General features: G+C 46.5%; 1 protein-coding gene across 1 annotated transcript in view; it reads left to right on the top strand.

The window, feature by feature from the left end:
• The first annotated feature begins 2,960 nt into the window (after positions 1-2,960).
• LOC144599958 (regulator of G-protein signaling 14-like) overlaps positions 2,961-16,660 on the top strand; it is a 118,665-nt gene continuing 104,965 nt past the window's right edge. Inside the window, 1 exon segment of the mRNA XM_078411238.1 lies at positions 2,961-3,082. Within this exon segment, the coding sequence (XP_078267364.1) occupies positions 3,044-3,082 (39 nt within the window). The 5' untranslated portion in view covers positions 2,961-3,043.

Genomic DNA, 16,660 nt, shown 5'->3' with positions numbered 1-16,660 from the left:
ATGATGATATGAGGAAAAACTTTTTCAGTCAGAGAGTTTTAAATCTGTGGAATTCTCTGCCTCCAAAGGCAGTGGAGGCCAATTCTCTGAATGCATTCAAGAGAGGGCTAGATAAAGCTCTTAAGGATAGCGGAGTCAGAGGGTATGGGGAGAAGGCAGGAACGGGGTACGGATTGAGAATGATCAGCCATGATCACTTTGAATGGTGGTGCTGGCTCGAGGGCCGAATGCACCTATTGTCTATTGTCTATTGTCCCCTCAGTTTCTCCAATGCTACAGCAAACATACCCCATATGGGTTTTGTAGGAAGGAACTGCAGATGCTGGTTTAAACAGAAGATTCTCCCCCCCCCATCCCCTTGCAATCAATCTGGGGAAGGGTCTCGTTCCAAAACATCTCTAGAGATGCCGTCTGACCCACTGAATTACTCCAGCTTTTTGTGTCTATCACCACATAGGTTTTGTTCAGGGCCTAGAAACTGAACCCATGAGCAATGAGTGCATAAATGATGCTTAGTGCATAAGCTTAAAGGATAGCAGCAAAAAATTAATACGTCACAAAATTGATCCAAACCCAATTTATGCTGGGTGCTGTTTGCCTTTGCCCATGAAACGATTTCCAGTGACCAGAAAGAGAAATGCTGGAAGAATTTCTCTCCCCGTCTGAGCAGATTCTTCTGCCTTTGGCTGGCACTTTGCAGCTTCCCAGCATACATTGTTTCACCCTCTACTCGAGTTCCACCATTTTGTTGGACAAGAGGACTTTTGCACACTACAGCAGGCATCACAGTCCATATCTGCTCCTTAATCGTTTCATTGCATTCTCAAAGGATTTAGGACCTTTCGTACATGCAGCACTAATGTGGAGAAAAAACACTGTTTCAGGTCAAAGACCCTTCATCAGAAATCAGCCCGCTCAGTCCGCTCAGTCCACCTTAACGCTCAACACCTTCGCTCATTAGGCCTTAACCAACCTGATCTCCCGGTGGCTGAGCACTTCAACTCCCCCTCCCACTCCCAGTCTGACCTTTCTGTCATGGGCCTCCTCCATATCATATCATATCATATCATATCATATCATATCATATCATATATATACAGCCGGAAACAGGCCTTTTTGGCCCACCAAGTCCATGCCGCCCAGCGATCCCCGTACATTAACACTATCCTACACCCACTAGGGACAATTTTTACATTTACCCAGCCAATTAACCTACATACCTGTACGTCTTTGGAGTGTGGGAGGAAACCGAAGATCTCGGAGAAAACCCACGCAGGTCACGGGGAGAACGTACAAACTCCTTACAGTGCAGCACCCGTAGTCAGGATCGAACCTGAGTCTCCGGCGCTGCATTCGCTGTAAAGCAGCAACTCTACCGCTGCGCTACCGTGCCATCCAGTGCCATAGTGAGGCCCACCGCAAATTGGAGGAACAGCACCTCATATTTCGCTTGGGCAGCTTGCAGCCCAACGGTATGAACATCGACTTCTCCAACTTTAGATGGTTCCTCTGTCCCTCTCTTCCCTTCCCCCTTCCCAGTTCTCCCTCTATCTTCCTGTCTCCACCTATATCCTTCCTTTGTCCCTCCCCCTGACAACAGTCTGAAGAAGGGTCTCGACCCGAAACGTCACCCATTCCTTCTCTCCTGAGATGCTGCCTGACCTGCTGAGTTACTCCACCACTTTGTGAATAAATACCTTCAATTTGTACCAGCATCTGCAGTTATTTTCTTACACTACTCATCAGAAATCAAGATCTTTGGCCTGAAACATTCAATGTTTTCTCTTTGCACAGATGCTGTTTGCCTGGCTGAATCCCTCCATGCATTCTTGTCTTTGTTTCAGATTCCAATATCTGCAGTTTTAATTGCTTTCTAAGCAATTTCCAGTCATAATTTGCCCGGTCAGTGATTAAGTTGCTGTGTCGCAATTTATCTTGCTTTAACATCATAGAATGGTCATTTTGGGATTGACTTTCCATTTTTATTAAAAAATGTTATTGTCTACCTTGGGGGCATTTGCCTTGCCACATCTTCCCGACCATCTTTAGGTTGTATCAACACTCCAGCCACCCCTACCCCCGCTCCCTCTCTGCCACTTACAATTGACCGCAGTCCCATTCCACAGCCATGGTCAACGCAATCGATTCCCCTACGCTTTGCAAAGGCAATAGACAATAGGTGCAGAAGGAGGCCATTCGGCCCTTTGAGCCAGCACCGCCATTCAATGTGATCATGGCTGATCATTCTCAATCAGTACCCCGTTCCTGCCTTCTCCCCATACCCCCTGACTCCGCTATCCTTAAGAGCTCTATCTAGCCACTGTATGTTTCTTTTTTTTCCTAATCAGATGTGCAGCACTTTGGTCAACGTGGGTTGTTTTTAAATGTGCTATACAAATAAAATTGACTTGACTTGACTTGACTAGCTCTCTCTTGAATGCATTCAGAGAATTGGCCTCCACTGCCTTCTGAGGCAGAGAATTCCACAGATTCACAACTCTCTGACTGAAAAAGTTTTTCCTCATCTCAGTTCTAAATGGTCTACCCCTTATTCTTAAACTGTGGCCCCTTGTTCTGGACTCCCCCAACATTGGCAACATGTTTCCTGCCTCTAACGTGTCCAACCCCTTAATAATCTTATAGCAATGGAAGTGGGCAGAGGCTGAGGAATATTCAGGTGTGAATGGCGTGAGCCTGGCCCATCAGTGCGCATCATCCCTTTGGCCATTGCTGTATCCTTATTTTTTCCCTGTGTGCCACATTGGTGACCTTCATCTCCAGACGACTGGCAAGAGGTTATTAAGTATGTTATTCAGGTTGTATTGCCGAAATTCAAGCAGCATACCCCTTAAGAGTGAAGTAAATGTGACTCAGAAGGGTGCGATTTCGACTTCTTTCTGTGGTCTGTTGCTATGACAGTCCTTCCTGAGGAAAAGTGACTGCAGTACTCTGAGTAGTCGTTAGAGAACCACATCGGTCATAAAGCTGCCTCTTTCTTCTCAGCAAGCCTCTGTTGAAAATATCCAATGCTTTAAACAAAAGAATGGCAGGAAAAATAATGCTTGCCATCAATGGGAGGCTGGTGAGTGTCTATTGATCCTTCAGTCTGAGTGTGTTTGTTTTTACTGTGTGTTTTCGCGAAGCTGTATTTTCTATTGTGCCCATATTTTGATAGAAATGTGTGTGTCTCTCACCGATCCTTAACTATGTCAAGGGTAAAACCTACCTAATTTCAACTTTGACACCCCGTGTGTGATAAACAGGGCACTGAAATTGATATAAATAGTTATGATAAATTCACTTAAACGAAACTGCATCTGTTTTGGTCTTACGATTTTATAGTAATACATTTTATTGTTTTTACGAGAGGTCTGACAGTATTGCTTCTGACAGTTATTTATCATACTCTTGCACGCAATCCTGCAGTGTGACTTTAATATTCAATGCCATTTCGTGTTTAATTACAAATGTCTCCTAATAATAACTTTACGAGGAACATTTTTTTGTATTCAAGTTTTTCTTTGTAAATTGCCCAGGATTGGTAAATTTGTGGGGTTCCTTTTGAGGCTTAATGTTCAATGCTGGGCAGGTGCGGAGCTGTTGTTGAGCTCCACCTCACGGATCTTCAGATGTCGAGAAAGTAATTTTAATCTTTAAATTGTGGTGGTGCCCGGGGGCTAGGCCACTCCCTTGGTCATTCCCCTCGGCACTGGGTGGACGGGGGGATTAGGTCACTTCCTGGGTCATTCCCCTGGGGTCAGGTGGTCTGGGGCTATAAAGGGTTTTGAGTGTTTCGACTCACATGATGAGTGCGGAGTGTGTGTTCGTTGTGGATTAAAGTGTTGTTACTACTTACCTGGCGTCTGGCCTGATTCCTGTGGCGTCCAGACCCACTACACTGGTGACCCCGACCTTTCCTCGCAAGTCGCGATGGACCTGAACGCTCCCCTACCTGCGCTACCCGACTCTGCCGGTCAGCCGCCTCTGGACCCTGCCGACCGCGTCGCTCTCCATGCCGTGGCGGTGAGGCTCCCCCCACTGTGGACCGACGACCCCGACTTCTGGTTTGACCAGGCCGTGGCACAGTTCGCCCTGCGGGGCGTAACTGCCGACGACACTAAGTACTTTCATGTAGTCCGCGCCCTCGACGCGGCCACCTCGCGCCTGGTCCGACCCTTCCTCGGCCCAGGGTCAGGCAGAACAGCCCTCGGCCGCCCTGCAATGCCTTCGGGAGACGGTGGGCTCGCTGGCGCCGGTGCCGACGTCTCGCCACGGTTCGGTGCGGTCACATGTCCCTTCCGCCCTGCAGGACTGTCCTTTTGTTTTCCTGCGCCGGGATGCCCACCGGACACCCCTTCAGCGGCCGTATGAGGGACCGTTCAAGGTGCTTGAGCGGGGCTCTGCCACGTTCATTTTGGACATGGGGGGTCGTCCTGAGATGGTCTCTCTTTCGTGGCTGAAGCGGGCGCACGTGGACGTTAGCCAGCTGGTTCTACTGGCGCGGCCTCGCCCTCGGGGTCATCCTGCGTCCCGGCCCTTACCCCCGGAGTTCCCGCGGGTGCCTTCCCCTGGCGGGGTGGTTCCGGTTCCTGCGCCCGCCGTGGCGAGCTTGCGGGCTGGTCGTTTCGTCCGTCCCCCTGTCCGTTTCGTGCCTCCGGTTCTTGGGAGGGGTCCTGTGGCGGTGCCCGGGGGCTAGGCCACTCCCTTGGTTATTCCCCTCGGCACTGAGTGGACGGGGGGATTAGGTCACTTCCTGGGTCATTCCCCTGGGGTCAGGTGGTCTGGGGCTATAAAGGGTTTTGAGTGTTTCGACTCACATGATGAGTGCGGAGTGTGTGTTCGTTGCGGATTAAAGTGTTGTTACTACTTACCTGGCGTCTGGCCTGATTTCTGTGGCGTCCAGACCCACTACAAAATCATATTAATCCAATTCTTTGTCCGTGGCTGATGAAATTATCGTCAGACCATTATCAACTGAGGCTAGTTTTCCTATTGATCATCTGCCCTTTATGAGAAACAGTTCACCTTTGTGGGAGAAACAAGGAACCGCAGTTTCTGGTTTACAAAAAGAGAACATAAAGTGCTGGAGTAACTCAGCGGGTCAGGCAACATTCTCTGTGAACTTGGATAGGTAGGACCCTTCTTCAGACTGAAGATGAGTCCGACCTGAGATGTCACCTATCCATCTGAAGAAGGGTCTCGACCCGAAACGTCACCCATTCCTTCTCTCCCGAGATGCTGCCTGACCTGCTGAGTTACTCCAGCATTTTTTGAATAATGTCACCTATCCATGTTCTCCCAGGATGCTGCCTGACCTGCTGTGTTACTCCAGCACTTTGTGTCACCTTTTGGGTGATGTAGCCACAAGAGGCCAGAGGTAACTGGAAGTGACAGGTCTTGTTTGAGCAGAGTTGTGTCCTTCCCTCATTGCAGAAGAACATTGGCAAGTACTTTTGTAACACCAGCCTCACTGTGGCAGAGACAGTCCCAGCCACACCATATTCTGGAGACAGTTGACGGTACTGACGAACATACAGTCATATCTATAGCAAGTGCTGTCGATCATTATTCTTTCTGGCAAGTTGCTGGTCGTTTTGTTTCAATCTTGAAATCACTGCTGGAAGTGTTGTCCACCGCTTGGTCATTTGTGTTTGAAGACATTGCTTCTCATTTATGCTGATGTAGGTGGCATGCGCACCCATCTGTAGGGTGGGGTGATGAGAGGGGATACGACACCAAGCGAGATGTCGTGATGTGGTAGTTTAACCCTTCAAACAGGATGCGGTTGGACCTTGTGAATGAAATGTCTCAAAGCAGACTTGTTGCAAGTGCCAGGTTAGTGCGCACATACTGTGTCAACAGGAAAAAGTACACTGTGCTTATGGTGTGTGTGATGCTAGGTAGGGCTCGTTGGTAGGGCTCATTTGGTGGGGCCTGTGCCTTTGAGACAAGAGGGTTCTTGTTTCAAGTCCTACCCTAGAGACTTGAGCACAAAAAAAGTAACAGAGGCTCCAGTCCAGAAATGAGAGGGTGACACCACCAGTATAAGAGCTCCTTCGGACAAGGTATTAAATCGAAGCTCGGCCTTTTCTCTCCAGTGACACTGTTTTTAAGTTATCCCTAGTATCATTGACAATATTTATCTGCCAATCAGCATCACCAAGAGCAGATTATCTGATCATTGCCTCATTACTGCCTGAGGAGAACTCGGTGTATGCAACTTGCTTGCAATATTTCCTGTTTTACACTTTAAAAATATTTATTATTTTTCTTTTCCTTCATGCCGCCTAAACATGATGCCTCCTCCATCTGGCTCAGTAGATTACTCCTGTACCCTTGCTGATCGAGGGTATGGTGAAACTCTGCTGGACTGTTTGTAAGGAAAATAATTTCACTGTGTTAACAATCAACATACGTGACAATAAAAAGAATTATTGGCACTACCTTTCTTTTCTGTCCTTCCTCCTTTTCTTCTTCCCTTCCTATATCGTATCCTTTTTTTATGGTTTGAAAAGTCAGACTTCAGAGGTTGAAGGGGTGATAGAAACAAAAAGCTGGAGTAACTCAGCGGGTCAGACAGCATCTCTGGAAAAAGGAATAGGTGACTTTTCGGGCTGATACCTTCTTCACACTGAAGAAGGGTCTTGACCCAAAACGTCACCTATTCCTTTTCTTCAGAGATGCTGTTTGACCCGCTGAGTTACTCCAGCTTTTTGTGTCTATCTTTGATTTAAACCAGCATCTGCACTTCCTTCCTACAGGTTTAAGGGGTGATCTGACTGAGGTACTTAGGATTGCAACTAAAATTAAACATCAGTGGCTGATTAATAATCTCTCAGCCGAAAGAAAGAAATCAACTTTTTCATACAAAGGGAATTTTTAGTTGTGAAAATATAAGATTATTTTTATGGGGCTCTGTTGATACGGCGTTTGCGTTGAATCGACTAGTCCAAAGAATTACTGCATAGGATGAACATAGAAAAACAAAGTAGATGTTGAAAGTCTCTCATTAAACTGAAAATACCCAGCAGATTAGGCAGCAGCTGTGGAAGAGCTAAAGCTTCAGGTTGATGATCGTACTATCATTCACCACTTCCTCCCTCCCCATTCAGCACGCACCCAGTACAGTGGCTACAGAGCACCATGGTGCTTCTCTCGCTGTGCCAGCCAGTGTAGCTGGAGCCCTTTGTTTGGCCATCAGTTTTCTCGGTATTACTCTGGTTTGCGGTAGACTTGTTTGGTTGTGCGTGCTGTGTAATTTTATGGAGGTGTGACATAATCGCATGACATCCTGTTGTGAATGGTGAATTATAACGTCGCGCAGGAACCAGGGGTCCATTGCATTCTGGGTCACATACTTCACCCTGCTGACGAGTTGTCAGACCTCTTCCTGGGTTTCTAGACATTCAGTACTAGTTTCAGGAATTTTCAAGAGCCAAGTCCAAACAGAACTTGTGTGGGAAGGAACTGCTGACGCTGGTTTAAACCAAAGATAGACACAAAAAGCTGGAGTAACCCAATGGGTCAGATGGCATCCCTGGAGAAAAGGAATAGGTGATGTTTCGGTCAACACCCTTCTTCAGACTGAGAGCCAGGGGAAAGAGAAACGACTGATATAGACGGTGACATAGAAAGGTATATCATATCATATCATATATATACAGCCGGAAACAGGCCTTTCCGGCCCACCAAGTCCGTGCCGCCCAGCGATCCCCGCACATTAACACTATCCTACACCCACTTGGGACAATTTTTATCTTTACCCAGCCAATTAACCTACATACCTGTACGTCTTTGGAGTGTGGGAGGAAACCGAAGATCTCGGAGAAAACCCACGCAGGTCACGGGGAGAACGTACAAACTCCTTACAGTGCAGCACCCGTTGTCAGGATCGAACCTGAGTCTCCGGCGCTGCATTCGCTGTAAAGCAGCAACTCTACCGCTGCGCTACCGTGCCACCCAACAAGTGAATAAAAGATATGCCAAAAAATAACAGTGATAAAGGAGACAGGCCATTGTTAGCTGTGGTCTAGTTACAGACAATGAGGCAGGGGAGAGGGAGACATAGAGATATGGAAGGGTAAAGTGTGAAAACGAGAGATCAAAGGAGATGCAGACCCAGGAACATGTAGAATGGATCATTGTTGGCTGAGGGGAAGGTGACAACGAGGCACACAAATCGTAAAATTTAATCAGAAGGACAGTGAATCTAGTTGGGGAATTAGGATGGGGAGGGATGGAGAGAGATGGAAAGCAAGGGTTACCTGAAGTTAGAGAAGATGGAGAGAGAGGGAGGTTGTTCGGCAGTTGTCCCATTGGGTACTGATTCTGACACATCCGAGCCATGATTCCTATTACTCTAAACTCAATGGACAATAGGTGCAGGAGTAAGCCATTCGGCCCTTCGAACCAGCACCACCATTCAATCTGATCATGGCTGATCATTCTCAATCAGTACCCCGTTCCTGCCTTCTCCCCATACCCCCTGACTCCGCTATCCTTAAGAGCTCTATCTAGCTCTCTCTTGAATGCATTCAGAGAATTGGCCTCCACTGCCTTCTGAGGCAGTGTATTCCACAGATTTACAACTCTCTGACTGAAAAAGTTTCTCCTCATCTCCGTTCTAAATGGCCTACCCCTTATTCTTAAACTGTGGCCCCTGGTTCTGGACTCCCCCAACATTGGGAACATGTTTCCTGCCTCTAACGTGTCCAACCCCTTAATAATCTTATACGTTTCAATAAGATCCCCTCTCATCCTTCTAAATTCCAGTGTATACAAGCCTAGCCGCTCCAGTCTTTCAACATACGACAGTCCCGCCATTCCGGGAATTAACCTAGTAAACCTACGCTGCACGCCCTCAATAGCAAGAATATATTTTCTCAAATTTGGAGACCAAAACTGCACACAGTATAACTCAAGATAGTCACAAAAGGCTGGAGTAACAGACACCATTTCTGGTGAGGAGTGGGTGACGTTTTGGGTCAAGACCCTTCTTCAGACTGGTTTGGGATAAGGGAAATTAGAGATATAGACGAAGATGTGGAGAGATAAAAAATAATGAATAAAAGATGCAAAAAAGTAACGATGATAAAGGAAACAGGCCATTGTTAGCTTTTTTTAGGGTGAAAAAGTGAAGCTTGTACGACTTGGTTGGGGGAGGGATAGAGAGAGAGGGAATGCCGGGGCTACCTGAAGTGAGAGAAATCAATATTCATACCACTGGGCTGTAAGCTGCTCAAGCGAAATATGAGGTGCTGTTCCTCCAATTTGCATTTAGCCTCACTCTGACAATGGAGGAGACCTGGGACAGAAAGGGTTGTGTAGGAATGGGAAGGAGAATTAAAGTGTCCAGCAACCGGGAGATCAGGTAGGTTCAGGTGGGCTGAGCGAAGGTGTTCAGCGAAAGGATGGCCCAGTCTGCTTTTGGTCACACCGATGTATAAGAGTTCACATCCTGAACAACAGTTACTGTAGATGAGGTTGGAGGAGGTGCAAGTGAACCTCTGCCTAACCTGAAAGGAATGTTGGGGTCCCTGGACAGAGTCAAGGGAGGAGGTATAGCAACAGGTGTTGCATCTTTTGGGGTTGCAGGGGAAGGTACCTGGGGAGGGGGTAGTTTGGGTGGGAGGGGATGTGTTAACCAGGGAGTTGCAGGGAGGTGGAAAGTGGTGGAGATGGGAAAATGTGGCCAGTGGTGGGATCCTGTTGGAGGTGGCGGAAACTTTGGAGGATTATGTGTTGTATGCGATGGCTGATGGGGTAGAAGGTGAGGTCTAGGGGGACTCTGTCTCTGTTGCGATTATGGGGAGGGGGAGCAAGGGCCGAGGTACCGAGGAGACACGAGTGTGGGCCTCATCTATGATGGGAGAGGGGAACCCCCGTTCCCTAAAGAATGAGGACATCTCAGATGTCCTGGTATGGAACATCTCTTTGAACTCATTTGATCGTGTTTTCCTGACTCCCTTGAAATTCACTTGGTTCCATTTCTCATAAGGGGGAAGTCTTTTAGGACCGAGATGAGAAAACATTTCTTCACACAGAGAGTGGTGAGTCTGTGGAATTCTCTGCCACAGAAGGTAGTTGAGGCCAGTTCATTGGCTATATTTAAGAGGGAGTTAGATGTGGCCCTTGTGGCTAAAGGGATCAGGGGGTATGGAGAGAAGGCAGGTACAGGTTACTGAGCTGGATGATCAGCCATGATCATATTGAATGGCAGTGCAGGCTCGAAGGGCCGAATGGCCTACTCCTGCACCTATTTTCTATGTTTCTATGTTTCTATGCCACGTGTACCGAGGTACAGTGAAAAGCTTATGTTGCGTGCTAGCCAGTCAGCAGAAAGACAATACATGATTACAATCAAGCCATCCACAGTGATACAGATACATGATAAAAGGAAAAACGTGAATAATGATTAGTGTAAGATTAAGACCTGTAAAGTGCAATTAAAGATAGTCCAAGCGTCTCCAATGAGGTAGTTAGTAGCTTCTTTTTGTGTCTAACCTATTGAATGCTTTGGCAGGCTGGAGAAACGCATCTAACTCTCTCCTCAATAATTTACTGTTGTAAATTCCAGTGAGGTAATTATTTTCTGCTGAGCTATGTACAAAATATCGTCTAAAGCAAGAATTAATAAATTAAAATCAGGCGTAGGTGCTACCTTTCCTTTTTGTGCTACGTGTTGAAAATGACCATCTATCAGCATCATACAGGGGGAATCCCAGATGCAGAGAATTTCCGTCACAACAATGTAATGGCCCAGTCTAACTGTATCTGATTGCCATAATAACGTGGGTGAATGGGAATGACTGACCTTTTACCACTGGCCCACACTTTATCTGTTTTTTGTCTTTTTGGAAATTTCTGCTTTTCAACTTGTTTAACTTGAGATGTCACTCCTCCTGACTACATAAAGTGGAAACTAATTTCTAATTGTATTCTGAGCGTGTCAGTGTCCATTTTCATATTTTGTGCCCATGTATGGTTTGGTATTTAATTTTGTACCTGAGTGCTTCTGTGTCGGTACACATGCGCACGCATGCAGGTGTGTGTGTGTCTGAGTTTTGTGTAGGCTTGTGTGGGTGTGTTTGAGCATGTATGTTTGTATTTGTGCATGCATGTGTTTGCACGCTTACATGCTTGAGAGTTCGTGTTGGAGAGTCAAGGGTTCAAAGGGTATTTTATTGTCACGTGTACCAATTAAGGTACAGTGAAACTCGATTTACCATACAGCCAAACTAAAAAAAGCAACAAGGCACACAACTACATAAAAGTTCACATAAGCATCCACCACAGCGGATTCCCCACATTCCTCACTGTGATGGAAGGCAATAAAGTCCAATCTTCTTTCCTCCTTATTCTCCCGCGGATGGGGGCAGTCGGGGTGAACGGAGCTCCAGCACACAGCGATCGAAGCCCCCGCGTCAGGGCGATCGAAGCTCCCGTGGCTTGGAGCTCCCGCAGTCGGTCCCGAAACCAAGGGACCGCCAGCTCCACGATGTTAAGTCCGCAGGCTCCAGCGGTTGGAGCTCGAAAGTCGATCCCTGACAGGGACCACCAGCTCCACGATGTTAAGTCCGCAGGCTCCCGCGGTTGGAGCTCCCAAAGTCGGTCCCCGACAGGGACCGCCAGCTCCACAATGTTGTCCTGCAGACTCCCACAGTTGGAGCTCCCAAAGTCGGTCCAAGTGTCCTTAGGTCCAACTTGCCCACACCAGCCAACATGTCCCAGCTACACTAATGCCACCTGCCTACGTTTGGTCCATGTCCCTCCAAACCTGTCCTATCCATGTACCAGTCTGACCGTTTCTTAAACGTTGCGCTAATCGCTCCCTCAGCTACCTCATTTGGCAGCTTGTTCCACACCCCCACCACCCTTTGTGTGAAAAAGTTACCCCTTCGATTCCCATTAAATTGTTTCCACTTCACCTTAAATCTATATCCTCTGGTCCTCGATTCCCTGACTCTGGGAAAGTGACTCTGCATCTACCCAATCTATTCCTCTCATGATTTTGTACACCTCTATAAGATCACCCCTCATCCTCCTAAGCTCCAAGGAATGGTCCCAGCCAACTCAACCTCTCCCTAAACCTCAGACCTTCGAGTCCTGGCAACATCCTCGTAAATCTTCTCTGTGCCCTTTCCAGCTTAACAACATCTCTCCTAGAACATCGTCTCGAGAACTGAACACAATAATCCAAATGTGGCCTCACTAACATCTTGTATACTGCAACATGACCTCCCAAATCTGTACTCAATACTGACCGATGAAGGCCAATGTGCCAAAAGCCTTTTTGACCACCCTATCTACCTGCGACTTCAAGGAATTAGACATAATAGATTATTGTTTTCAAATTTTTGCAACACATAGTATGCTAACTCAGATATAGAACAGTAAATGCCGAGGAAGGAATTTCTAAAGTTGTGTTGGCTCAGCATAATCATACTCGAGAGAGAGTTTCAGAATTGAATGAAAATTTCAAAAACAAATGAATGAATGAATGAATGAATGAATAAGTTTATTGGCCAAGTATGTGCATATACAATACAGAATACAGAGCTTTATTTGTCAAGGAATGTGTCTTGGTGCTCCGCTCACAAATGACAACACAAACATACAGTTAACAATTAAGAATAAAGCATAAACACATCAAAACAATAAGGATACAACATTACGGTCTAAACATGTGGGTGAAAATAAACCAGAGCAAAAAAGAGGCTACAGCCTTTGGTTATTGAGTAGAACTACCACTCGTGGGGAAAAAAGCTGTGTTTATGTCTGGCTGTGGCTGCTTTGACAGTCTGGAGTCACCTTCCAGAGGGAAGTGCTTCGAAGAGTTTGTGGCCAGGGTGAGAGAGGTCAGAGATGATCTTGCCCGCTCGCTTCCTGGCCCTTGCAGTGTACAGTTCGTCAATGGGGGGAAGGTTGCAGCCATCAACCTTCTCAGCTGTGCGAACGATCCGTTGCAGCCTCCGGATGTCGTGCTTGGTGGCTGAGCCAAACCAGACCATGATGGAGAAGGTGAGGACGGACTCAATGATAGCAGTATAGAATTGGACCATCATTGCCTGTGGCAGATTGTGTTTTCTCAGTTGCCGCAGGAAGTACATCCTCTGTTGGGCCTATTTGACTGTGGAGTCGATGGTGGCCTCTCATTTAAGGTCCCTGGAGATGATGGTTCCAAGGATCTTAAATGACTCCACAGATGTGACTGTGGTGTTGTTGATGGTGAGTGGGGGGAGGGGAGGGGGATCTCTTCGAAAGTCTACAATTAGTTCCACTGACTTGAGAGCATTAAGCTCCAGGTTGTTGCGATGGCACCAGGACGCCAGCTGTGTCACTTCCCGTCTGTAGGCAGATTCCTCCCCATCCTGGATCAGTCCAATCAGGGTAGTGTCATCCGCAAACTTGAGGAGCTTGACAGAGGAGTCTGCGGAGGTGCAGTCGTTGGTGTAGAGAGAGTAAAGGAGAGGGGAGAGTACGCAGCCTTGTGGTGCTCCTATGCTGAGGGTCTGCGGGTCCAAGAAGTGAACCAAATTATGAACATGGATAAAAATAAATATTACCGAATAAAAATATTAACTCAAAACACACTAATTAATATTCTATTTAAATTGAAATAAAGTGAGATAATTAAGCATTTGCCACACTTCCCATGTTCTGTAGGACCTCTGTCGGGTTGCTGTTCTTGGGCCAGGTCACATGGCTGTAAAGTGGAGGGGCAGATGTACAATGCACCCAGCCCCTCCAGAGTCAAGAATCAACAGTGTTTTATGGCCATATGTCCCAGATAGAACAATTCAATTCTTACCTGCAGCAGCACAACAGAATATGGAAACAAATTGCTCTTTAAACAATATAACGAGAGAAAATGTTCAGTGTGTGTATAAATATTTTTACGTGTATGTACATGTGTGTGTTTGTGCGCCTATATGTGTGTGGGTGTGTGTATGTATGTATGTATATATATAGATACACATACACACATGTATATATACACACACATATATATTTGTATGTATGTGTATATATGTATACATATATGGACGGGGACACGCACACGCACACACAGATAGATGGAGATAGAGATAGAGATAGAGATAGAGATAGAGATAGATAGATGTGTGTGTGTATGCATATATGTATGTGTAGGAAAGAACTGCAGATGCTAGTTTAAATCAAAGGTAGACACAAAATGCTGGAGTAACTCAGCGGGACAGGCAGCATCTCTGGAGAGAAGGAATGGGTAATGTTTCGGGTCGAGACCCTTCTTCAGACTAGTTAGGGATAAGGGAAATGAGATATATAGATGACGTAGAGAGATAAAGAACAATGAATGAAAGATATGCAAACAAGTAATGATGATAAAGGAAACAGGCTATATATTTATGTATACAGACATACATACACATAAACACAATCAATAATAGTGCAAAAAGACAAAAGCAATGCCACAAGTCTATATAGTTCAGAGTTTATTTGAGGTTGTGGTGTTTAGTAGCCTGATGGCTGCAGGGAAGAAGCTGTTCCTGAACCTGGACGTTACAGTTTTCAGGCTCCTGTACCTCCTTCCCGATGGCAGTGGTGAAATGAGTGTGTGGCCAGGGTGGTGTGGGTCTCTGATGATGCTGGCTGCCTTTTTGAGGCAGCGACTCTGGTAAATCCCTTCGATGGTGGGGAGGTCAGAGCCGGGCATGGACTGGGTGGTGTTCACACCTTTTTTCAGTCTTCTTCACTTCTGGGCATTCAAGTTGCTGAACCAGGATGTGAAGCTCTCCATTTACACCTGTAGAAGTTGAAGAGAATCTTCTCTGACGTACCGAGTTAGATCGAGCTCTAGGGGCTAGTGGAATCAAGGGATATGGGGAGAAGGCAGGCACGGGTTACTGATTGTGGGTGATCAGCCATGATCACAATGAATAGCGGTGCTAGCTCGAAGGGCCAAATGGCCTCCTCCTGCACCTATTTTCTATGTAATCTCCGCAATCTTCTCAGGAAGTTGAGGCATTGATGGGTTTTCTTTATCATTGCATCAGTGTGCTGGATCCAGGAAAGATCTTCAGAAATATGCACGCCCAGGAATTTGAAGCTTTTGACTCTCTCCACCACCATCCTGTCAATACAGACAGGCTTGTGAGTCTTCATCCTCTTCCATGTCAGTGCAAGAGAGAGTCCAGTAAGGTACAGAAGTTCAGATACGTTGACGTCTGATCTGGAGACCTAAGAGACAGCAGATGCTGATGGAGGAGGGGTTTAGAAGGTGAAACGTGTGGGCAGTAGGTTGATGGAACAAAGAGAGGGACGATGATAGGTGACGGGGGATGAAACTGTGGCCTGACAAGGGGAATGAGTGGGAGGATAGGAAGGAGGGGGCAGAGGGGTGGAAACACAGGGTTAAAGCACTTCCTGAAATTGGAAAATACAATGATCATGGATTACAATCATTGGATTGTAAACTCCTCAGGCAGAATATGAAGTGGTGTTCTTCCAGTTTTCATTGGGCCTCACTCTGGTAAGTGGAGAAGGTAGAATTTGGACAAGAGAGTGAGGGAATGGGAAAGGGAGGTAATGTAGCATTTAATTAGGAGTTCAGGATGGCCATGGCATATAGAGTGCAGGTGATCTGCAAATCGGTCACCTCACCTGCGCTGGTCTCACCAATGTGGAGGAGGGCACATGCAGTAGACAAGGATGCAGTAGACAAGGATGGAGCACGTTTCCAAGAGGCATATGAATATTTGCCTCGTCTGGAAGGGCTGTTTAAGTCCCTGGAAACTGGCAAGAGAAGAGGTGTAGGAATAAGTGTTGCATCTCCTGTGGTGCGGGGACAAATACCAGAGGTCAGGGATGTGTGGGTGGGGAGAGATGACTTGACCTGGAAAACATGGAGGGTGGAGTCTCTGCGGAATGTGAACAGGAGGCGGAGGAGATGATGGGGAGAGGATAGTGGTCGTATCTTGTGGTAGAGTTGTGGAAGAGTGAAGTGCTGGAAGCAGAGGCTCGGAGGATGGAAGGTGAGGAACTGTCGTGCTTGAAGGGAGGATGCTTGAGATTAGAAGTCTGAGAAATGGAGGATATATGAGAGGAGGCATCATCAAAAGAGAAGAAGGGGAGCCACATTTTCTGAAAATTGAGTACTTTCCATATGTCTTGAAATGGAAGGCCTCGCGTTGAGGGTCGATGCGGCAGAAATGGGGAAAGTAGGAGAAAGGGGAACAGTCTATGTAGCTGTGGGAGTCAGTTGTCTTTTTGGAAATATCAGTGGATAGATTGTCTCCTGAGATGGCCGGTGTAATGGGCAAAGAGGTGAAGGTGGTGGGAGAAGAACTCATCATCACGTTGAATTGGAATGTAAGGGATGAAACTGAGAAGAATGAAAAGTGTAAGGGCCCAATTGCAATCATCCATTCATTCCGGCTCTATGTTTTCTGCCACAAACCAGATGGCAATCCATGTTAATATTTATTACTGTGCGTGGTAATGTTACACGATAGCCTCTTGTACGCACTTTATGAAATCAGAATATATAGTGTACATTGTGTCCTCCTTATCAATTATCTCACAATTCAAATAGCCTAACAAATGTATCAAACTGATTTCCATTTTCAAACGCAAAACAACTCTTCCTATTTTCTTAGAAAATCTTATTTTCCAAGAATTT

Source organism: Rhinoraja longicauda, chromosome 14, assembly GCF_053455715.1.
Source record: "Rhinoraja longicauda isolate Sanriku21f chromosome 14, sRhiLon1.1, whole genome shotgun sequence".
In the NCBI taxonomy this organism is placed as follows: domain Eukaryota; kingdom Metazoa; phylum Chordata; class Chondrichthyes; order Rajiformes; family Arhynchobatidae; genus Rhinoraja; species Rhinoraja longicauda.
The sequence above is the reverse complement of the archived record's forward strand: the minus strand, read 5'-3'. Positions and strand labels throughout refer to the sequence as shown.